The sequence below is a fragment of the Ictalurus furcatus genome, chromosome 20 (assembly GCF_023375685.1).
Source record: "Ictalurus furcatus strain D&B chromosome 20, Billie_1.0, whole genome shotgun sequence".
In the NCBI taxonomy this organism is placed as follows: Eukaryota; Metazoa; Chordata; class Actinopteri; order Siluriformes; family Ictaluridae; genus Ictalurus; species Ictalurus furcatus.
Window position 1 is genome coordinate 15,999,398 of NC_071274.1, and position 24,130 is coordinate 16,023,527.

The 24,130-nt window shown below is 38.5% G+C and overlaps 1 protein-coding gene across 1 annotated transcript in view; it reads left to right on the plus strand.

Moving 5' to 3' along the window:
* Positions 1-24,130, plus strand: part of LOC128624378 (receptor-type tyrosine-protein phosphatase S-like) — a 151,546-nt gene that overhangs the window by 67,664 nt on the left and 59,752 nt on the right. The window contains exons 6-7 of the mRNA XM_053651992.1: positions 730-918; positions 14,826-14,936. Coding sequence (XP_053507967.1) covers positions 730-918; positions 14,826-14,936 — 300 coding nt within the window. The remainder of the gene's footprint in view (positions 1-729; positions 919-14,825; positions 14,937-24,130) is intronic.

Below are 24,130 nucleotides of genomic sequence, written 5' to 3' on the forward strand. Positions count from 1 at the left end.
TCCAGTGGTGGAAAACTTACTGACTGACAGTACACTGACGCAGGAGACTCCATCCATAAATGCTTACAGAAAACTTTATCATATCAGTGATTAGAATTATTCTTCGTTAAATAATGGAACAACAGCTTCTGACCAATCAGATTAGAGAATTCATCATTGCTGTGGTATAGATAAATGAAATGACTGGAATTTCTATTAGAAACATATAAATACTTTATTGTTATTGTAAGATTCCTTTTGATATGGTACTTTTATAAAACATTTTTTACCAGAGCTAAAAAAATGGCATTTCCGCCTGTTTTTGAGGGTGCCCATGTTTAGCATTGAATTTATTTGTGATGTCACCCTCGACAGTAGTATTTTTTTAAAATAAGTATTTCTTTTTTTTTTTACCTGGCCTACTAGTTTCACATGTTATAATTTTATTGTGGCAGATATGTATAAGGTGTTTTACTATCAAAAAAAGCTGTAGTTGTGCTGTCGTTTTATCTCTGTACCAATGTTAATGTAGAGAGGTGTGAATTGTTTGACCAGCAGGGGGCTCAGACCCCTCCCGTTTCCCATCACCGTGCTCACCAGCAGCGAAACGCAGAGTCACGATACTCTACACACAGAAACCCAACCGTGTCCTGTCTAATCTTATAGTATCTCATTAACCAAACATCGTCTGTTAACACTTCACCCTCTCTGCATATGTCCTGACCATGTTCTTTTTGTGCCGTTGTGTAGAGGACCAGCTGCCGTTTGGCTTCCCCAGTATAGACATGGGTCCCCAGCTGAAGGTGGTGGAGAGAACACGCACTGCCACCATGCTCTGCGCTGCTAGTGGCGACCCTGATCCAGAGATCTCCTGGTTCAAAGACTTCCTTCCTGTGGAGCCGGCACTCAGCCAGGGCCGTATTAAACAGCAACGATCAGGTATGTTACAGAGAACAACTCAGATCACCGATTTGTCCATAGTGGTGTGGTTTGATGATCTTGGGGTTTATATTTGCGGAAAATGCTAAATAAGCACTTCTGTGCGTCGAGAGTAAAGTAAAGTGCACTAGTCACATAGTGTTTTATATTTCTGCCTAGGCATGATATTATAATTAGGGGGGAAAAAATTACCCGCCGAAGGTTTTTGTACAGTTTTCTTAATATAATCATACTGTATTAATGATACGCCTGTATAGGCAGTGAATTGGGTATGTTTTGCTGTAGAGGTTTTCATCTGATGCTAGTCCAGAGGTTAGATTGCCTGCTTGTTGACCCAGAGATAAAGTGTTCAAATGAAGGGGTACTTTAGGAAAGGCAGTCATTTCTAAAATCACTGCTTTTTCTGCAGCTCAGCTCGGGAGAGAAGCAAAGATATAGCTTGCTTTTTTTTTTGTTGCTTTTGGAGACTCTAATTTGTGACTGGAGCCTGAACAGAAGGCTATGATTAGAGAATTTACTCCAGGGGTCATCAGTTACATTTGACATGGGGCCAAAGACCGGGCCAGAGCCGCCCTTGCTTTATCGGTCTGCTACGTGTTTGGAATGGATATCAACATTCAGTAGATTACATTTAATAGCCTTGCTTGTAATTTCTCATTTTCAGAACATTATTAGATCTTGCATTTCATTTCATCCACCATTTAAAGGGGTCATATAATGATTTTAAAAGTTCATTATTGTGTTTATTGGGTATAATAGAATAGGTTAACATGCTTTAATGTTCAAAAAACACATTATTTGTCACATACTGTACATTATTGCAGCACCTCTATTCCCAGTCTGTCTGAAACGCTCCGATTGAGTTCCGGTTTCTACAAAGCCCCTCCTTCCGAAAAGCCCAGAGTACTCTGATTGGCCAGCTGACCCATTGCGTTGTGATTGGCCAATAACCTCAAACATGTGTCGGAAATGTAACGCCCCTTAACCATAATCACGAGCTTCAGCTTCCAAGGCTTCTAAAGCATTTATAAACACAGTTAATAATGTCGTCGGTTTTACCGTATCGGTTCGAGCCCGAGTCAGATTCTGAAAATGTGGATGATCGAGCAAATCTATTGGAACCAACTTTACGAGCACGACTTGAGCAGAACGCTTCACAGTGGTAAGTTTTTATTTTGTAACTCTCCTATCTTTTAGATACGATGTTATAACGGTTTAATTTGTCATCATAAAAACTTTCTGTCCTGAAGTGACAACATAAAATACAGTTTAAAAAAATGTAATGAATTAAAAATTTAAAAATTATGGCGGCATTATGCTGATATTTCAAATTGTGACGTAGACGTTTGCGGAAGTAATATCTGGGCTTCAATCGAGGCGTTTAAACAGGTCTGGATCAGTGTTCTCTGTTAGGTAGAATAAATCCCTTTGTGGAAGACTATGAGTTTTGTAACTTTGCAGAACTTATACGTGTGAAAACAGATACATTACACACTAAAGGACAAAGAAAACATTAAAAAGCATCATATGACCCCTTTAATATTCAGACAAATGTTAAGGAAATGTGTAATATCACACAGAAGAAATAGGCCTACGTTATATGTCTTTATATATTTAGTATAGAAGATTAAAATGAAATCCCTATTAAAATTTACTATTTAGTGTAAAAAAAAAAAATCCACAGTAAGAGGTGTGCCTTTGCTTCATGTTGTTTTTCCTGGAAACAATCTTTTTTCTGTCTCATAGCTAACGAGAGCATTTTTCGATATTCATATGAGTATGTTTTTCACTCTGTAGTCCTACTCTTATGGTAGTGTATGGTCTTACATTTATACTTAGTGTATATTATTAGAAGTAACTGTATACACACACACACACACACACACACACACAGAGAGAGAGAGAGAGAGAGAGAGAGAGAGAGAGAGGGAGTACAATACCTGATTTTGGCGATTCTTTGTTAAATGATGATGAAGAGCGGGTTGCTATAAATGACATATGAAGCCACAGTGTAAGTATTATACATTTCGAGTAGGTCAACTGCAAGAACAGAAACGACTGTTGGTTTGATAGAGGCACATCGCTAACAACACTTCAGTATTGTTTGTCAGTTTTGTCTAAATTATTATATCTTCTGATTTTTTTCTGGTGTGAACGATGCAATATTTTTTTAACTAGCCCAATGAACATTTACATCTTCTAACCCCCTTTTTGAAAATAGTTACTTTGCTCCAGACCGTCCACATCTCAGTCAGCTTATACCTGTTGGAAAGAGGATCTTGGAAAGTTTAATCTGTACAATTATATAGCTAGCTAAATAACTAGCAAGATGTCTCACTCAAGTGCCTTTTGCATTTAGGGCATTTAGCAACATCCTGTTAGACAAACAGTGAGCATTATAGTTGTGCAGCTTGCCAAGTTTTTTAAAGTAATAAAATTGTATTCAAGTGAAATAAGCCTGATATATATATATATATATATATATATATATATATATATATATATATATATATATATATATATATATATATATAGACATGTTTCATTTAGCTAGCATGATCAAAAATATGCTAACCCTGCTAGCTAGCTGGAATGCTTTGGAATGGTTTTGGATAATGATATAGCAGATAAAAACTGAATAATCTGTTAATCAAGGTCGGGGTATTGTTAACTAATTTATGTAGCAAATTGAAATACTGAGGAACAGAAAGAACTATTATAAAATAGGAAAATACTGTATGCTTGCTTACTTGCTAGCTGTCTAGGGCTTTTCTGTCAGTGCAATTTTAGCACACGGTGTATTTCAATAGATGCAAGGTTGCATTATTGGACATTATTAAAAAGGCAAAAATATTTATATATGTTTAGCTTACACCACAGTATAGTTGACTATTTAAGATGTCCGTATAATGGTATACAGTTACAGTCTCCTCTGAAAGTATTGGAACACCAAGGCCAATTCTATTGTTTTTGCTATACACTGAATACATTTGGGATTGAGATCAAAAGATGAATATGAGACGATAGATCAGAATTTCAGTTTTCATTTCCTCACATTTACATCTAGATGTGTTTAACTACTTAAAACAAGGCACCTTTGGTGTCGGACCACCCAATTTTTAGGTGAGCAAAAGTATAGGAAAAGTATTAAGATCACTTATTTGGTGTATATAATATTTGGTTGCAAGCCCCAGTGACCCAGTGACATCATCAAATGGTTGCATTTTACCTTTGTGTTGCTTTTCCAGGCTTTTACTACAGCTTCTATGTAGGTGATGCCACTAACTGTGGTTTTTGGGTTTTTCTTCACAGCTCTCACAATGTTTGTCATCACCTGCTGTTTCCTTGGCTGACCTGTTCCATGTCTGGTTGTTAGTACACCAGTGGTTTCTTTTCTTTTTTTTTTTTTTCCAGGACATTCCAAATTGTTGCACTGGCTATTCCTAATACTTGTACAATGGGTCTGATAGATTTTCTCTTTTTTCTCATCTTGAAAATGGCTTGCTTTTCTCCCATAGACTTCTCTATGATCTTCATGTTGGTTTATCTTTTTTAACAACAAATGCAGTCTTCACAGGCTCAAATCAAGAGCAGACATTCAGAGCTATTTCATTCTTTAATCCGTCAATTTAACAGGGCACACCTGGGCAGCAAGAAACACTTATCAGTCACAGTTATGTTCTAATATTTTTGACCACTTGGGGGGGAAAAAAGGGTTGGGTTCAAACAAGAGGTGCCATGTTCTAAGTTGTTTAACACATCTTGATGTAAATATGAGGATATGAAAGCTGAAATTCTGATCTATCGTCTCATATTCGTCTTTTGATCTCAAACCCAAATGTCTTCAATGTATAATGAAAACAATAGAATTGGTCTTACCGTTCCAATACTTTCAGAGGGGGCTGTATACTGTTACATTCCCACTGCTAGCTGGAACATCATGTCATCCTCAGTGCAATTCAAACCTGCTTAGCATTATCATTCTTGCCTTTCTGATCCCACTAAGCAGCATGACACCATTTCCTCGCACCTGTTCCCTGATGAGAACAAGACCCCACTCGACCCGCTGTGTTGTTCGTCAACTGAAAGCATCGACGCTGGGCTTTTGCTAATGATGAAAAGTGACACAGTAAATAGGCTAATGCTTGATTACTTTAAGTGGACTGTTGATGTGTTTCATAATGACACACACACACACATTCAGCGCTGCAGAAAAGGTCAGGACCTATTTTTTTTGTTTGTTTGTTTGTTTGTTTGTTTGCTTGCTTTTTTCCTTTTCTTTCTCTCTCTCTCTCTTTTTTTTTTACTAGAAACACTTTACCATTTCTCCTAATCTGAAGGAGTTCATCAACAGAAATGTCAGCGTGCTTTCATCAAAACACAGCCGCATGTAACAGATGCACACCGGGGACGGTGTAGTTGTGAGTTATGTTGAGAGAGCCACTTTCATGATCCTCGATACGAGTCCCAGAGAGTGAGAGGGGAGAGCAGATGAGGGTGTCAGAACACATAAAAGTGCGCTGATCTTCTGTTAAAAGAGAGGCAGAGAGACTGAAGAGGACAAAGTGTGACGTATGGTGAGACCCAGAGATCAGGGCCGCAGAGAGAAACGAGAGAATGGGAACGCTAAACTGATCAACAGCAACAGAAATAGTATACAAGCGTGTTACTTTTTTCATTCTCATTTCTCCATCTGTATTATCGTTTGCCTCTCATTATTTCAGCCTTCCTTTTTTTCCGTATTTCTCCCTTACCCTCTCTCGTGTCTCTCTCAGCGTTAGGATAATGACGCGCATGCTCCGGCGTGTGACTCAGCCTGAGCTTCTGATTAGGGCATGCTCGTTATCGCTTACGGATAAGGATAACAGGGTAATAAAAAAGAGCATAATAAAAAGAAGCAGGACTACTAATCACTCGGACAAGGACCGCCGCTTCTCTGTCAGCATGAGAACAAGCTTATTAGCTTCAAATCGAGCCGCGGCACCCATCAAGGCATTTTATCACAAAAGCCAGCTTTGCTGTCATAGAGATGACACGTCAATGCTGGAAGAATTCCTGTGGTTTTCATGTTTATTTCTCTTTGATATTTTATTTTATTTTATTTTTTTTTGCTGGTTTAGCGTTCTTCCTGTCCTGGTCAGTTTTGTCCTGAGCCGCTTTGGGGAAATGTTATGCTAACCATGCTTTTTTTGCAGTCCCATAACTTTCCACTTTCCTACCCTTTTTGTGTTTCAGTGCTCATCCATTTCACTTTGCCTGTGGCACTAGGCAAGAAGGATTACTTCTAAATTCAGTGACATTTCGCCGGTTCCAGTTCTCAGCAAGGCGAGATTAACAATAAGCTAATGGAGCTTTTTGGGTGCAATTCAAATCTCTCGAAAGGACGTTAGAGTGATTGTGTGTGTGTGTGTGTTTGTGCGAGGGAAGGTGAAAGCGTGCTACATAAGACGTGGATTAAGCACAGTTTTCCTAATGTTTTGTCGAGTATATGGGGAAGTATGTGTAGAGGATTTTATGAAATTCAAAAAGTGGAACTTTAATATATTCTAGATTCATTATACATAAAGTGAAATATTTCAAGCCTATTTTTGTTTTAATCTTGATGATTACGGCTTACAGCTCATGGAAATCAAAAATCCAGTATCTCAAAATATTAAAATAAAGAATTTATAATACAGAAATGTTGCAGAGTCGCATTCATAGTGTCAAGTCACTACTGAACAAGAGACAGCGTAGGAAGTGTCTTACCTGGGCTATGGAGAAAAAGAACTGGACCGTTGCTCAGCGGTCCAAAGTGTTTTTTCAGATGAAAGTAAATTTTGCCTTTCATTTGGAAATGAAGGTCCCAGAGTCTAGAGGAAGAGTGGAGAGGAACAGAATCCAAGTTGCTTGAAGTCCAGCGTGAAGTGTCCACAGTCAGTGATGATTTGGGGGGCCATGTCATCTGCTGGTGTTGGTCCACTGTGTTTTCTCAAGTCGAGAGTCAATGCAGCGTCTACCAGGAGATTTTAGAGCACTTCATGCTTCCATCTGCTGACGAGCTTTATGGAGATGCTGATTGCCTTTTCCAGCAGGACTCGGCACATGCCGCTATCAAAGCAACCTGGGCTTCCAGAACACCTCAGCAGTGTCACAGGCTGATCGCCTCCATGCCACACCGCATTGATGCAGTAATTCCTGCAAAAGGAGCCCTGAGTGCATGAATTAATATACTTTTCAGAAGGTCAACATTTCTGTATTATAAATTCTTTATTCTAATATTTTGAGTTACTGGATTTTTGATTTCCATGAGCTGTAAGCCATAATCATCAAGATTAAAACCAAAAACGTCTTGAAATATTTCACTTTATGTGTAACGAATCTAGAATATACGAAAGTTCCACTTTTTGAATTAAATTACGGAAAAAAAAAAGTACTTTTCCATGATGTTCGAATTTTTTGAGATGCACCTGTACGTTATCGACTTATCGTATGATACACATGTATGGACGTCACCTCAATCTTTTTTGCTGACCTCGATATCGGCCATTGTGGTTACATGCGTGTTGTTAAGATAAGAATGATTAAGAATGAATGTCACCAACATTTTAGCCGTTTGCGCTGCTCCTGTCCCCTCGTCCGCTCTAGCGCCGTCAAATGCGTTCTAACTTTGAATATTTGTCGAATTTCAGATAGAAATGTGTAGCAAGCACTAGCACCGATTTTATTTAAAACGCACTGTTGAAAAAACAACACGCAAGATATTAACAATGCACTAACAATTTTTTTTGAAGAAGAAACATCTAGAAAAAGTGTTTCTAATAATCCAGTCGTAGTCAGTAATGTCGGGGATTGAGTCGCTTAACCTGCAAACTGAAGCGCTTTACTAGCGGGTTAATAAACTCGCCCAAACACATCCTATACGCATGTGAGGTTAATCAGACATGTACACAACATAACCCTCATATTAAAGCTTTTACAAGTTTCAAGTGAGCTTGAACTTAAGTAAGGCGCTAGGTCGAATGGTAAGTCACGTTGTGAAGACACTCATTACGTAACAACGCACCAAAACATGGACAATGAAGAACTAAAGCATAAAGAATTCATGATATTGTATTCCAGTCCATTTTATTTATCGTTTTGGTTGTGTGGTGTTATTTTATTCATGTTTCATTTATTTAGGATATGTAATTTTTTTTTTTTTTTGACATTGCAATTCCAATGTCTGAATATTCCTAAGAATTAACAGCTTGTTGCTCTTTGAAAGGGTGTGCTTGGATTATTATGCTATTATTCAAACAGGCTTCATGTTAAAACCATCATGAACTTTCTTTTACTTTCACACAATCGGTTGTTACCCAGATGAGGACGGGTTCCCTTCTGAGTCTGGTTCCTCTCAAGGTTTCTTCCTCATATCATCTTAGGGAGTTTTCCCTTGCTAGCGTTGCCACCGGCTTGCTCAATTGGGATTAATCCACACATTTAAAATCTGTATCCAGTGTTTATATATTTCTGTAAAGCTGCTTTGAGACAATGTCCATTGTTAAAAGCGCTATACAAATACAATTGAATTGAAAGTGAATTGAATTATATTATCATTATATCAGTGGCATGAAATGGTCTTAAAATGACAATAATATTGTTTACCGCAATTATTTCTGGGACATTGTCCAGGGCGCACGGTGGCTTAGTGTCCAAAGTGTCCGCAGTATATGAATGGGTGTGTGAATGTGTATGTGATTGTGCCCTGCGATGGATTGGCACCCTGTCCAGGGAGTACCCCGCCTTGTGCCCGATGCTCCCTGGGATAGGCTCCAGGTTTCCCCGTGACCCTGAAAAGGATAAAGCGGTATAGAAGATGGATGGATGGATACATTGTCCAGCAAAAGTATTTATCATGACAGGCCTACCTATACAGTTTAATATCGAGTTGTATTATTGATAATGTTCACACTAAGCATAGTTTGTTGCTGTGTGTCAGTGTGAGAAGGGTAGCTGCCAGAGTCTCAGCACGCAGCGTTGTGTGTGTGTGTGTGTGTGTGAGACTCCGTGTGTGTATGAATACATTAGAGCACGACAGATGGCAAGTGTGATTGGTCATACTCAAGCAGAACACACACAAAGCTTACCTTACCTGACGCACACGCATGAACGCGCACACTCAACCGCACGCTCACGGCCCCCCCCGCCCATATTCAGACATGTGCAGGCAAACGTGCTGCCTTAGACAGATTAATTTCTTGCTTCTTTTTTTGTGTTTTGCCCTCATCATGTCAAGGCAGTCTGAGAAGTCAGCGCTCAGAAATTCCGCAGGGAGGCGATTCTGCAGAGAACCGAATGCATGTCTAAGAAGTGCAGACTGACAGAGATAGAGAGGCAGACAAGGTTGGGGGTACGAGTGGAGAAAAGGTAGAAACACTCATTATGAAGTCAGTTTGAACAAGTTTCCCAACTGATGCCATGTTGGTTAAAACCCCCAGGCTGCTGTTTTGAGGTATTTTCACACTCCTAGCTGTTTGAATGAGAAGTTACCCATGCTTCAGGATCTGATCAATGGCTTGCCGCTTGTCTTTTGGATCTCTGACAAGTACCTGCAAAACACCAGAAAGTTATTTCCATAAATGGCTGATTTTGACAGAAATGTGACTTCACTAGACAAGCACGCGTGAGCGTTTGTGGAGGAAGCATAGAGATGCTGCTTTGCCGAATTTAGATTAGCATTCGCGTGATTGGAGTGGGTTTTTAGGGCACACCTGTGCCAAACTCCATTAAACTTTCTGAAATGAGTCTTGGGGCTTACTGTCGTAATCATGATGCAAATGCTAAAATAAGCCACGAGATCATGGCAGTGGAGCCTGTGGGTGTGGAACAAATATTATTGATATGTTTATGGAGTTAGAATGAATCCATTTTCTATTCGCTTCAACTGCTGTGACTCCTGACACCCTCTGAACCAGCCTAATTCAAATTTAGGTTCCTGTTTTTGACAGACAGGAGTGCAACCCGATGTACAGTACTCTACAGCTGTTGAAGCCCATCCACCTCACGGTTCGACATGTTGTGTGTTCTGAGATGCTTTTCTGCTCACCACGGTTGTAAAGAGTGGTTATTTACGCTACCGTAGCCTCCACATCAGCTGGAGACAGGTCCTTCAGCCCTGATCTCTCTCATCAACAAGGTCTTTTGTCCTGCAGATCTAGATGGTGTCCCCCCGCAAACTCTAGAGATGGTTGTGTGTGAAAATCCCAGGAGATCAGCTGTTTCTGAAATACCCAAACCAGCCCGCCTGGAGATCGCACATTTCTCCATGTTTACAACAGACAAAAAAAAATGGATTAATGACACTCTTGGCCTGTAGATGCATTTTATGCGTTGCACATTGTGGGTTTGTGCATCGCATGATTAAGCAGGTGTAGAGATGTTCCTATTAAAGTGGCTAGTGGATGTATGCTGTAACGATTTAACGAGTCACCAGTTGGTGAATTGTTTAGAAATATTATTTTGCCCATGACACAAGTTACAACTTTTGGACCAAAGTGGGTCCAGCAGCAGCAAATGTCACAGCCCCTGTTGCTATAGTGATAACAGAAGAAAAAAAATATGCCCAACCTAATTAGCAATTGTTATGCTTGCACCTGCATGAAAATAAACTCCCTGATACTCTATTGCTTTTTCTATTGCATATTCTGTGCTAAATTTATGTTTATTGCTGTGGCATGACTGTAATCTCTTGATCATGTTGCACATGAAGCTGTGGACCCGAAAGAGAAATAAAGAATAGAGAGAAGGAAAGCATTCAGTAATGTGTTTAATTGTGCAGTACAGAAACAGTGTTTAACAAGAGAAAACTTTGCTTTAAATTGCTCCAACACAATACTTAGGTTCATATTACGCCAAAAAAGCCATTTATTCCTGAGACCCCTTTTGTTTTATATAACACCCATCAAGGGGTGTGCCGCATGCGTGTGTGTGTCTGTGTTTGTGTCTCTGTGTCTAAGAAGCTTTATGCAGCTAGGTGGAAAGCACCTAGTGAGTGAGAAAGAAAATGAGACTGTTGTAATTTCCATGGACACACACACACACACACACACACACACACACACACACACACACACACAAGCTATTACGTTGCGGGCGGTTGCTTGTTTGTTCGGATGCGCAGTACTCTCATTAGTCTGTTCCACCTGAATCTTCTGGATCAATCTGGGGTCTACTGCTGCCAGGGTCTGTTTGTGTGTGCGTGTGTGTGGGTGTAAATTTGTTGCCAGGATCGACTTTTCTCAACTACAGAGAGACTCCGCGAGAGACAGACAGAGGCATACGTCTGCTCTTATTATCTGCACACCACCTCCCAGGAGGAATAGGTCTAGTCTCTCTCTCTCTCTCTCTGTCTGTGTGTATGTGTGTGTATGTGTGTGTATGTGCGTGTGTGTATTGGACAGTAAAGTCAGTGCCTTGGAACCCTGAAACCTTTAGATGGGCAAGGTGTAGAGCAAGATGCATCATGACAGGTTGAGGCTAAGGGAATGGCAGGTCACTATTTATTCTGGCTTCACATCTTTTATTAAATGGAAAGGTGTTTCAGGGGGAAGATCAATGACTGATGCGTAGGTCAAAAACAAGGTCAAAGAAAGAAAGAAAGAAGATTGGAGTGGTCACCCACGTTTGAATAGCAAAGAGGCGACAGCCATCCTTGACTGAAAGCTGTCCTATGACGCTTGAGTAGCAGTTAGAAAAGGAGCGGTGAATGACTTCATGCTTCATCCTCTATATATCTCAGAGGAACCACATTCAAGTCATTTAGACAAAAGCATAATTCCACTTGGGAAGAAAAAAAAACATTCACGTCAAGCTCAGAAGGATCCGAATTTGGAAGCGTCCCCAGTTTCTCTGACCAAAGCTGGAAGTACGGCAACTGGCACAGTCAACATGATCCATTCATCCAATATACTGTGTTCTTTCTTGAGGTCGAACCGATAGTGGATTTTACAGATACTAATAACTAAGTTGGGCAGTAATTGCCGATAACTGATTAATCAAGTAAATCAAAGGTATACATCCAAACTGAACCAAAAAGTAACACTCCAAATAACAAATAAAAATAGAGAAATCCAAAATATTTAAAAAAATTTTTTTAAAAACACTTCAAATAACACAACAAAATTAGACAGTTTTATTTTGCCTCTAGAGGCCGCTCTCGTACTGTATAATGACAGTGCAACCTTCTCAGCCAATCCCACAACGGACATGAACGAGAAAAACTATTGGTGTGGATTTTTGCAGGCAAAGCTGATCAATTAGTCGAGCTCTTTCATTCTTTCGTTTATTCATGTTCAGTGTCCATTTTATCCTGGTCAGGGTTGTGGTAGTGTATGTGTATGACAGGAGGAAAGATGGGAATACACTCTCAATGGGATGCCATTAGATTCACAAACTCGCTCATAACTGGGGGCAATTTAGAGTTGCCAACAGGCATGTTTTTGGGAAATGGGAACCTGAACAGTGAACTCCACACAGACAGTAACCTGGACCGAGCACCCTGGAGCTAGAAACGTTGTTTATAGTTATATGTTGCATTAGTTATTTAAGTTCTTGTAGAAACAAAGATATGCAACCATTTAACATGAACCCAGGTTCACTAAATGCAACGTTTTCAAACTTTCTTCTCAAATCAAAGGTATATAATAGGAAATTGGTCTTCGCGGTAGTCTTTACTCTAGATTTTGTTGTACTACTGTAGCTCAAAGATGTAATTCCCTTCAGCCACAAGAGTGTTACAAGGTCAGATCATGATGTTTAGCAATTAGTTGTAGCTTGCTCCAGTTTATCCGCAGTGGTTTGATTAGGCTGGCTTTCAGGTTAGGTCAAGCTCCTTCATGTTCTTGGACTCCAGCAGTAAATCTTGACCTGGAAACCTAAATTCAGATGGGAACTCAGAAAAATTACTGAGCTTTCCAATTATTTCTTATACCAGCAAACATATGTGTTGACAATGGATGTGTTTTAAATAGCAGAATTGGCTGTTTTGAACCAGATGGATTAATCCATTTATTCTTCTTCAGTAAGTGCTTTATCCTGGCCTGGGTTGTGGTGGATCCAGAGCCTATCCTAGGAAGACTGGGTACAAGGCAGGGGTACACCCTTGATTGGATGCCAGACATCCACGCACTCATTCACACCTAGGGACAGTTTAGTGTATACAGTTCACCTACCAGCATGTTTCTGGGAGATGGGAAGAAACCGGAGAACCCAGAGGAAACCCACATCAAACTGGGGACCCTGGAGCTGTAAGCTGGCAATGTTAGCCTCTAGTCCCTGCTCAGTCATGCTGCCCTGATCCAATGTTCATTTTAGATCAAAAACTACCACCATCATTGGGAATAATTAGAAGTCTCATTTTCTTCCCAATTTAGCCACCTGCAAATTTCCACCATGAGATATCTTCTATCACATGTCAGCTATCAGTCGGGGAGGGTGAACGGTAGCACGTGCTTCCTCCGAGACATGTGAAGCCATCCAACCACATATTTTCAGACTGCTGTTTATGTTGGATCACAGGGCATCATAACACACTTAAAGGAATGCGTACATGAACTCACACACACCAACGACTGGCTAATGTCATAGTGATTGACAGGCGAGAGAGAGCATGCAATCCCTCCCTCCTAGAGAGAATATGACCAGTTTTGCTGCCTTGGCTCCCGGGCTGTGGATGGCTGTGGCATTGATGGGATGAAAGTTTTTCCATCCTCCAAAGTTCCATCCATCCATTTTTTTGTACCACTTATCCAACACAGGGTCGCAGGGAACCTGGAACCTATCCGAGGGGACTCGGGGGATAGGGTGCCAACCCATCACACACTCACACACACATTAGGGACAATTTAGAAATGCCAATCAGCCTACAATGCATGTCTTTGGACTGGGGGAGGAAACCGGAGTATCTGGGGAAACCCCCGAAGCACAAGTAGAACATTCAAGCTCTGCTCATACAGGGTGGAGGTGGGAATCGAACCCCCAACACTGGAGGTGCGAGGCAAACATGCTCGAGTTTTAGTGAAATCTAGTCTGTCTAAGTTGCATCTCCAGAGAAACCTTAGCACGGAGTTGCTCCGTTGTTCTGGAGAGGAGAGCTGAGAGTAAATCCCTCAGCTCCTGCATCAGCATAATGCTTTGTCATGCACCCCTTTCTGCAAGCAAACTGAGAGAATGGAAAAAGGTGGACCTCAGTCCCTCCAGCAAATAAAAAATAACCTGCTTCTCTTAGAGTTTTCCACCTCAATTCGGTCAGTCTAACCCTCTAACCCGCTCTTGCTCAGATGCCGCTGGCGATTCTGCATAATGTTTCCAAACAGCACAAAAGGAAAAAAAAATATTTCAGTCAGAATGAAAGAAAAGAATCAAGGGAATGGAATGGAGATGAAATTTCACAAGTGTGATGAGGATTTTTGCGATCATTGAGGGAATTATTATGTTAATATTATTCTGAGAGATATGTAGCCAGAGGAGGAGGAGAGTGTGTAAATGTTAATGAAATGCAATGTTTTTAGTTCAAATAAGGCTATTTATGAATCATTTATTTAATATATTGAACATTTTCTTTCTTTCCTTCCTCTTTTGTTCTTCCTGCATCGCTGTCACTCTGGCTGCCTCTTTATCAATCCGTCTCTGCCCACCCTTGTTCCACCACTCCATCTGTTCGTCTCTTCACTCCTCCTATTAATTTTATCCCAACCATCATTTCCTCATATTTCTTCCTGTCTTCCTCATTTTCTTGACTGCTTTTTTCACCCCTATCATTTTATATCTCCCACAATCCTTCCTCCCCCACCTTGTCTCTTTCTTTTTCACCACCTCCCTCTCATTCTTTGTCTCACTCTCCCTCAATCAATCTCTCTCTCTTTTTCTCTCTCTCTCTCTGTCTCCAGGTGCCTTGCTGATCGAGCGGAGCGAGGAGACAGACCAGGGGAAATACGAGTGTGTAGCGTCGAACTCGCAAGGAGTACGCTACTCCTCCCCGGCCAATCTCTACGTGAGAGGTACGGATTACAGTAGGTACCACATAGGTAATCCACTTTCATTCAAGGATCAGCAGGAGAGCTGTCCTCCCCCCCCCCCCCTTATAATTAAAATAGGAAAGAAAAATGCCATATATAACATATAATTGTGTATTTTTGTTTATTTTTCCCCCCAAACCTATAGCACTGCAATATAACATGCAGTCAAATAAAAAAGAACTAAATAAATAAGCAAGTAAAGAAAGAAAGAAATCCTTACATTTGATTGAACGCACAAACCGATATTGAATTTATTGGACTTATTTTACTGAGCGTAAGCTCATCTTGTGCAGGTTGCTGTCAATTCCCCATCTGATGCTTAAATCATTAAAAGAAGCTAATTGATAAGAAATGAATTGGGTTTGTTGGCGTGTAATTGCTCAGCTAAACTTAATTAGTGATATTTGCTGTTGGGCTAAACACTGCGAGCTGTTCGAGGCGTAACGGTGCAGAAAGTGCTTCTGTTAATTTAACAGAGAGAGGGGAAAAAGGTGAGTGTGTATTTGGCTAAGAAGTTCGGGGAACGTTGCAGCCCTCTGCATGGCCTGCCATATAAGATTAGTACTGCTTTTCTTTTCTAATGTGTGATGCCTCTCAGAGCCTTTATCATGTGGGTTACAGTGAAACACGTGTACAGCCCAAACAGCAGACATGCTAAATTTACGCAAGCACAGAGATGAGTTTCATTTAAATCTGGTTTTAAGAGGTACTAAGATTGCCCTGTTGAAAATCTTTAATAATCCAAGACTAAGATTGAACTTTGTCCATAAATCCAAGACTGCACAGGTGACGTATCTGGGTCGTTCTACGCATTTGGTGCAAATACTGTACAGGATTGCTGTGGGTGAAGTGTGAAGATTTTTAGTAACTAAAATGTGTACATTGATTATTTGATGTAATTTCACAAGAATATCTTCTGAGTTCATTTCAGAAAACTGCCAGAAACCTGGAATAAAAAAGACTTTTCTTTGTTAACTAATCTTTAAAGTACTGTTTTTATTTAGGTCTAAAGAATGTCTTTTTTTATTTTTATTTTTTTACCCCTTTTTGTTGGATAGTTTTAGCTGTTTCAATTCATTTCATCATAATTTTCGGTTACTTATTAATCTATAAGTAAATTATTATCTATAATAATTGATATAACTAATATTATCATTTTTCTTTGTTAAATGTCAAATATTGAAGATGTCAAATTGACATTTTGTGCTGATATAATTATTCATATCAAATTCCTATGTGGCATTCCTATTCCTATTCCTAGTTACTATTCCATAGTCATAACTAAAACATTTAAAGAACCTTTAAGCTATTAAGTTATTTGAAACCTTTCTTTAAATAAACAAAAGAGTGTGTATGAGTACTGTATGTGTTTTGGTTGTGAACAGAAATGACAAAATACTACTTTTTCCTATCTGATACTTAGCGATACTCATACTAAAACCTTCAGCATCAGCTGATATCGAAACCCACCCAGTATTTATTTCTGTAAAAACTACTACACTTTAAAATGTTTTTTTTTTTTTACTGAAGTACTTCACTTAAAAAATAGCCTGAAATAAAGGAGAATTGTTTGTAGTGCAACAATGTAAAGCAAAACGAAAGCTTTTCATTTACATAAAAATCACTTACATTGTAAATATAAATCAATACAATTAAGCATAAAGTATAAATATAATAAAACTAATCGTAAAAAAATACAATCACGTCTCTTTATACATAGAAAAAATCTAATTTTGTTAGAAAAAATGTCCTTTAGTGTGAAGTATTTACACACACCTGTTAGTATGAAAGCAGTTTTACTTTGTTGAATAGTTCACTGGTTGTTGTTGTTGCAGTCGTTGTTGTGTTGTTGTTGTTGTTGTTGTTAACCTTAGACCGCATGGCTACAATTATTATCATGGGACCTACTTTAATCTGCTTTACATTGTTGCACTACAAGCATTTCTCTGATATTTCACGCGATATGTGTTACAAGTGTACAGATCAACTATTTCTCTCTCTGTCTCTCTGATATCCGAGACACCATTTTGTGCTGGTATTGATCCAGGCCATCGGAATGGTGCCATTTCTCTTTGTGACCTAAACTCGCTCTCTTTTACACAAGTCTTTGGTATACTTGGATATACTTTGGTACGACGTCTGCCCTTTGGCTTCACCTTATATTTCTTTCCTTTCGTATAAGGAAAAAGTATATATTGTTTATATTTTATTGGGTTCTACCGGGTCCTCTTTGAACCGCCATCTGTATTCCTGTTACATTTGTGCTCTTCTGTTTGCCTCTCTTTAGGTGATTCACTCTCTCTGAATTGCTCTGTCAGTGAAAAATATCATGACGTGTTATGATACGGGGCAATGTTTTGCGCCATTTCTGTAGAACGACCCATGTAGATCCATATACCACCCATCTGAGTGAAATCTGATTAAATATACATTATCTGCATATTACGCAGACAGCGAGACATAATGGTCTGTATGAAGCTGAATGCATGACTAATATTAACTATGCTAACTAATACCCTAATAACTTGCAGGTCTTGGTGGTTTTTTTTGTTGTTTTTGTTTCTTTGTCTCTAACTCATTCTAACGACTGACCTGTTTTGGGTTTCACTTACTGTATGTTAAGCATGAATACAATAAATATTATGGTGTAATAAATATGCCTTAAATTGTCACAAAATAATATATACAGTCCTCTGCATTGTGACTTGGTGTCCTTGGTTTGCTTTTTTATATTTTCTTTTCCTTTCTTTTTTCCTAACAAAGTTACATTTTAATTTATTGTCAGAGCAGAGCAAGGCCTTAAAAGCCGGGGCTGTGTTTGGATTGATATTTTCAATATCACTGCCACAAAAAATGTACCAAATAAGTTCTGGTTGTTATTGGTTTAGATGTAATGTTAAAATGCTTTTAAAGAATAAAAGAGAAAATGACGAGAGAAACACGTAAGCAGTGGGATGGTTGGAGGAGGACGGGAATGTGGCAGGTTGAAAGTCGATTTGCGGTGGCCTTTTTTACTCTCTTTCTGTGTTTCCTGGTTTTCTTCTTGGCTCCTCATGTCATTGTGTTCTGCATCAACCCCCCTTACACCCCTCAGAGCTGCGAGAAGGTTGGTGTGTTTTTGGTTCTTTTCTCTCTTTTTGGGCTTTTTACGTTCACATTCGGAACGAAATAAAACAAGACCTAAAGACAGAATATTAAACGCTAGATATTTGACAGTGTGTCAATGCCAGATCATGTGTCTCAAATTACAAACAAATATAGTAAATATAGCCACCAGCATTTATATAAGGTTATGTTAACCTCTTGCATTGCATTGTGGGATATTTTTCTCTTGTTTGCAAAAGCCCTTCCTATCAGAAGACCTCCTCTTCCCATTCTCTCTCTTTCTCTCTCTCTGGCTGCACGCATTGCCATGGAAACCCAGCAATTGGAAATATTCTGAAGTTTCTGCATGATGGGAGAATGTGCGAATGCTTGCATGCCTGAACAGAAGAAGCTTATTGATGAGTCTTTGAGTGTCATCTCGTTGCTTCACACTGTCCATGACATGTCTCTGCCCTTCTATAATGACTTGTTATTTTTGGAGCTTGTGTCGTGTCTCGTCTGCTTCTGCAAAACGTAACTGTTTTTATGGTCCATTTATATCATTGGGCTTGCTTGTCTGTGTGTGTTGCTTGGCTTTTTGTGTGTTTTTGCTGTTTATGAGTGTGAGTGCATATGGCCTACTAATCATTAACACTCAGGTGTCTCATATTTTCCATACTGATATCGAGCCATATAAGCGGATTTGCTCTGTCAATCAAGAGAAATCCCATATGGTCTGATAATACAGTACATGTGTCTCATGACTGTAAGTATTATTATTGCAAGTACAGCGCTTTAAACATTAACCATCAGTTTATCTAGGTCATTTCTATTCATTTTATATTAATCGAAGTATAACATTTATCGCAAAATTGCTAAAATATCTTAATCTATTGCAAATACAAAGATATTATATTGTACAAACATGAAACACCTTCACATGCTTAGGATATGGTGGCAAGAGTAGAGGGGCAAATAAGAGATTGTTTAAGTGTGACATGAAACTAAACCCAGCTGTTCTAGAACACTTATTTTCTCAGATTGCTTTCAGATTAAAGCAACTTGAATATATTCGCTGTAATTGACCACTACAGGATGTAAGAATTTTACCTTCTCTGGTAGAAACATGTGTTTTGTTGCTCATGAATGTGAGTGCACACATTCCTATAGAATTCAAGGTTGTCTCCCAAACCCCACAATGCACATAAAGCAGCATGCCTAAATGGCACTGACATGTTATTTCTTACAGTAATATGATGTTTGGGTGGCAGCTCATATATTTGCAACTCGTGAATGCTCTATATTATAAAAGTGTTATTAGAATAAAATAATGTTGTTGTTCAGTCAGTGTGACTGTAACAGTTACTGAGTACCAGATGGAAGAGAAAATCTCTCAACAATACTTTGTCTACAAACTTGTCACTTAAGTTAGTTAGCTAGCTAAAATATGCAGAAAAAGGGTTGTCTTCAGTGGACTGAATGTAGTGGCTTTTACTGAGTTTTTTCCACGTCTTTGGGGCTGTGGGGTCCTGTTACAAGAGAATAGCTATATAAACTACAGTGTAGAGAACAGCTATATAAACTACGGTTTAGAGAACAGCTATATAAACTACAGTGTAGAGAACAGCTATATAAACTACAGTGTAGAGAACAGCTATATAAACTACAGCGTAGAGAAAAGCTATATCAATTACAGTGTAGAGAAAAGCTATATAAACTACGGTGTAGAGAACATCTATATAAACTACAGTGTAGAGAACAGCTATATAAACTACAGCGTAGAGAAAAGCTATATCAATTACAGTGTAGAGAAAAGCTATATAAACTATGGTGTAGAGAACAGCTAAATAAACTACAGTGTACAAAACAGCTATATAAACTACAGTGTAGAGACCAGCTATATAAACTACAATGTACAAAACTGCTATATAAACTACAGTGTAGAGAACAGCTATATAAACTACAGTGCAGAGAACATCTATATAAACTACAGTGTAGAGAACAGCGATATAAACTACAGTGTAGAGAACAGCTATATAAACTACAGTGTAGAGAACAGCTATATAAACTACAGTGTAGAGAACAGCGATATAAACTACAGTGTAGAGAACAGCTATATAAACTACAGTGTAGAGAACAGCGATATAAACTACAGTGTAGAGAACAGTGATATAAACTACAGTGTAGAGAACAACTATATAAACTACAGTGTAGAGAACAGCTATATAAACTACAGTGTAGAGAACAGCTATATAAACAAGAATGTAGAGAACAACTATATAAACTACAGTGTAGAGAACAACTATATAAACTACAGTGTAGAGAACAGCTATATAAACTACAGTGTAGAGAACAGCTATATAAACTACAGTGTAGAGAACAGCGATATAAACTACAGTGTAGAGAACAGCTATATAAACTACAGTGTAGAGAACAGCGATATAAACTACAGTGTAGAGAACAGCTATATAAACTACAGTGTAGAGAACAGCGATATAAACTACAGTGTAGAGAACAGTGATATAAACTACAGTGTAGAGAACAACTATATAAACTACAGTGTAGAGAACAGCTATATAAACTACAGTGTAGAGAACAGCTATATAAACAAGAATGTAGAGAACAACTATATAAACTACAGTGTAGAGAACAACTATATAAACTACAGTGTAGAGAACAGCTATATAAACTACAGTGTAGAGAACAGCTATATAAACTACAGTGTAGAGAACAGCGATATAAACTACAGTGTAGAGAACAGCTATATAAACAAGAATGTAGAGAACAACTATATAAACTACAGTGTAGAGAACAGCTATATAAACAAGAATGTAGAGAACAACTATATAAACTACAGTGTAGAGAACAGCTATATAAACAAGAATGTAGAGAACAACTATATAAACTACAGTGTAGAGAACAGCTATATAAACTACAGTGTAGAGAACAGCTATATAAACTACAGTGTAGAGAACAGCTATATAAACTACAGTGTAGAGAACAGCTATATAAACTACAGTGTAGAGAACAGCTATATAAACAAGAATGTAGAGAACAGCTGTTTTAACTTGCCTTTAAATTGCTATTATTCATTAACAGAAACAAAGATGTTGATATTGTAAGGATATAACGTAACAAGCTGTAGAATTTGAAATAACTGAATTGTGTTATATGATTCAACATTCCACAAAAGAAATTAGTAAGTGTATTAGTACACTATATAGTAATATGAATTCACATTTATAATAGGATATTTCTTTAAGCAAGGAAACTCATTGATTTGTTCGGCTTTTTTCACCTTGTTTGTTTCAGTTTAATTATTTTGGTATGAATTATTATTAAGAAGCCCATCTGAACAAACCATTGCAGCACACTGAGTTGCAGTGCATGCGGTATCTCACAGCTAAGTTGGTCGACACCCCCCCGCAATCTCACGCTGGCTAATCTGACGTGTTGATCTCCTCATGCTGAATGTGTTCTGCCAGATTATGCTAATGCAAGCCTTTAGGTGTGACAGCAGCGAGGAATATTCAGAAACATGTTATCACCGCGAGCGATTGCCACTTAAAAAGTCCACACCTTGAGCATGCATTATGAAATCGGATTACTATGCATTCAGCAGGGATTAAGATATCAATAGGGATTAACCGGAGATAAAATACAATTATAACCCCTGATAAAAACTTAAATCCTAATTAGAATATCCATATTTTCATCAATCCTTTGTTAGTTCTTCTTCTGTCTTCTGTGAAAATCTTTAATATGACTTCATGTCTTCATGACCTCCACAGTTGTAACATGTTTAGAATTTGGTTCTGGTTCTTAGTGTTACTTTTTGTGGAGCATGTTCGTACGTGTTCGTTGTTTTTTAGAAATTTTTTTATTTGTATTTTATTTTTGGAAGGGAACAGGCTTTTTACTCTAGTTCACGCAGTCATACGGTATTACGGAATTCTCAATTCCGAAAGTGTTGATTAATTTTGTAGAGCAGCACGGCTCAGACAATAGTTCCAGTGGCAAGGCAAATCACAGGGTTATATTAATGAGGTTCTTATAATATTTTATTGTTTCTATAGTAACAACTCACACACAGGGACTGGTATGTCTAAGCATAATTGTCACGAATGGAAGGCGAAGTGCAGACAATTTGTTAAGTAAAGTGCAACCAAACAACCCCAAACATGAAAACAAGAACAATAAACATGAAATGTGGATATGAATTTAAAAAAAAAAAAAAACCAAGAAAGATACAGACTAGAAGCGCTACAGTGGCACACGTAACAGTTACAACAGAAGCTTGACAATGAGACGCTAGAACTTAAAGCTAGAACTTAAACAGTGGTGCTAATCAAAGTGAAACAGGAAAGAGGTGACATGCAGGGGCTGATGGGTAGTGTAATTCTGCACACCTTTGGCACTACCATGACATTAATAACAATTAAAAAAAAGGTCGTTTAACAAGTTATGATGTATGAACATGTGAATGTGGTGACAATGCTTTTTTTTTTTCTTTCCAAAAAAGAGAATAAAGAGCAGCTGGTTATATTCTTGATAACAGGATGTTCCACAATATTAAATGAAACCATACATGGATAAAAAGTAGTTCAGTAATAACTAAGAAAAAACTATAATAGTCCACTTTACATTGTGTGGCATCACACTACTGTGTCGTTCATTATTTTCCTATAACAGCGTGGCACGTTGTGTTTTATTCCTTAATTAAGGCATTCCAGCTCTGTGATTTGAATCCAGCATTAAAGTGGCTTAGACGGATAGGCAAAAGCAGACACAGCCTGAGCTTGATAATCATTCTATGGGGAGCGTAAGGCATAAACAAAAAGGATGTAAACGCTGGTCTTTTTAAAGGTTGGTTTCAATTGCTTGAGCTAGACGCTGCCCTTCTTATACACATGAGGACTTTGCTGGAGATCCTGCTATTTCTCTGCCAGTCATTACAATAATGTGCACCTCATGTAATGCTGAGACAGTAATTGGTATTGAGGTGAATAATATTGATATTGAAAGTAATATTATGCAATGCTGGTACAAATGATGGCATCGCAAGGAACAGGTTTTAAAAACCTTTTCAGGATTTCAATATCAACTTCAACAGGTAAAAATAAGAGAAAATACAGTTGTACTGATTGAACTATGGATATGTGATATTGTCAGAAGTTACTGTGAAATATATACGATATTGAGTTGTACAGATCTTAGCAACATTTTTACAAGTTCACCAGTCTATTCCTACACCGATCTCAGCTCATTGCCGAGAAAACATCGTTGTGATGAGGGCAGATATGACAGGCCATGGATACGGAGCCATTTGGATGCGGCACAGACTGTCTCCCGCCGTCTCCTCCAGCTGTCTAGAAAATGGCCGCCCTTTGGCCTTAACCCCGACTCTCGTTTGAAAGCTAGTGCTTTATTGCTGCACTTATGGAGGCTGTAAAATTATAAGCCAATAACCCATGCTTGTTCTCAACATGGATCTCAGTGAGAGCAAGGATGAGAATTCCGTTTTAATGCATCTTATTTACAAGGCCAAATTGCATTCAGCTAAATAGTTCAAATAGCCAGACAGCAGGGCTATTATCACTTTAACAATAATTAAAAAAAACAATGATTCAGATGTTTTGCTAATGCAGAAGCGGATATTTGTCATGTCTAGACAGCTAGTCAAACCCCATGCTCTTTATTATAAACAGTTTAAAAAGGCATTTGAATCAGATCTGCTAAATGCTAGTATGGCTGGGTTTGTTTTTTCCCCTTCTTGTGTTTATACATCAGTGTGCTATGAAGATATGCTAATCATGCCATTAGCCTATATTCAAAACCAGTTATTTGGAATGTTTTCTCTGTGTTTGCTGTATTTGCGAGACCAAATTTGAAACAGTCTGGATTGAATGCTGCATGCTGTGAATGTTGCTTGCTTTTGGCGCAGTGCTGTGAGCTCTGTCTAAATATGCCTACGCTGATGATTCATAGCTGTGCATGCACTCCTATTCTTTATGATCACCCGTCTTTAATCAAGGCGATGACTGTTTTAGGCTTAAACATTTGTTTTTTGTCGTAGTTTGTTGTCCAATTCT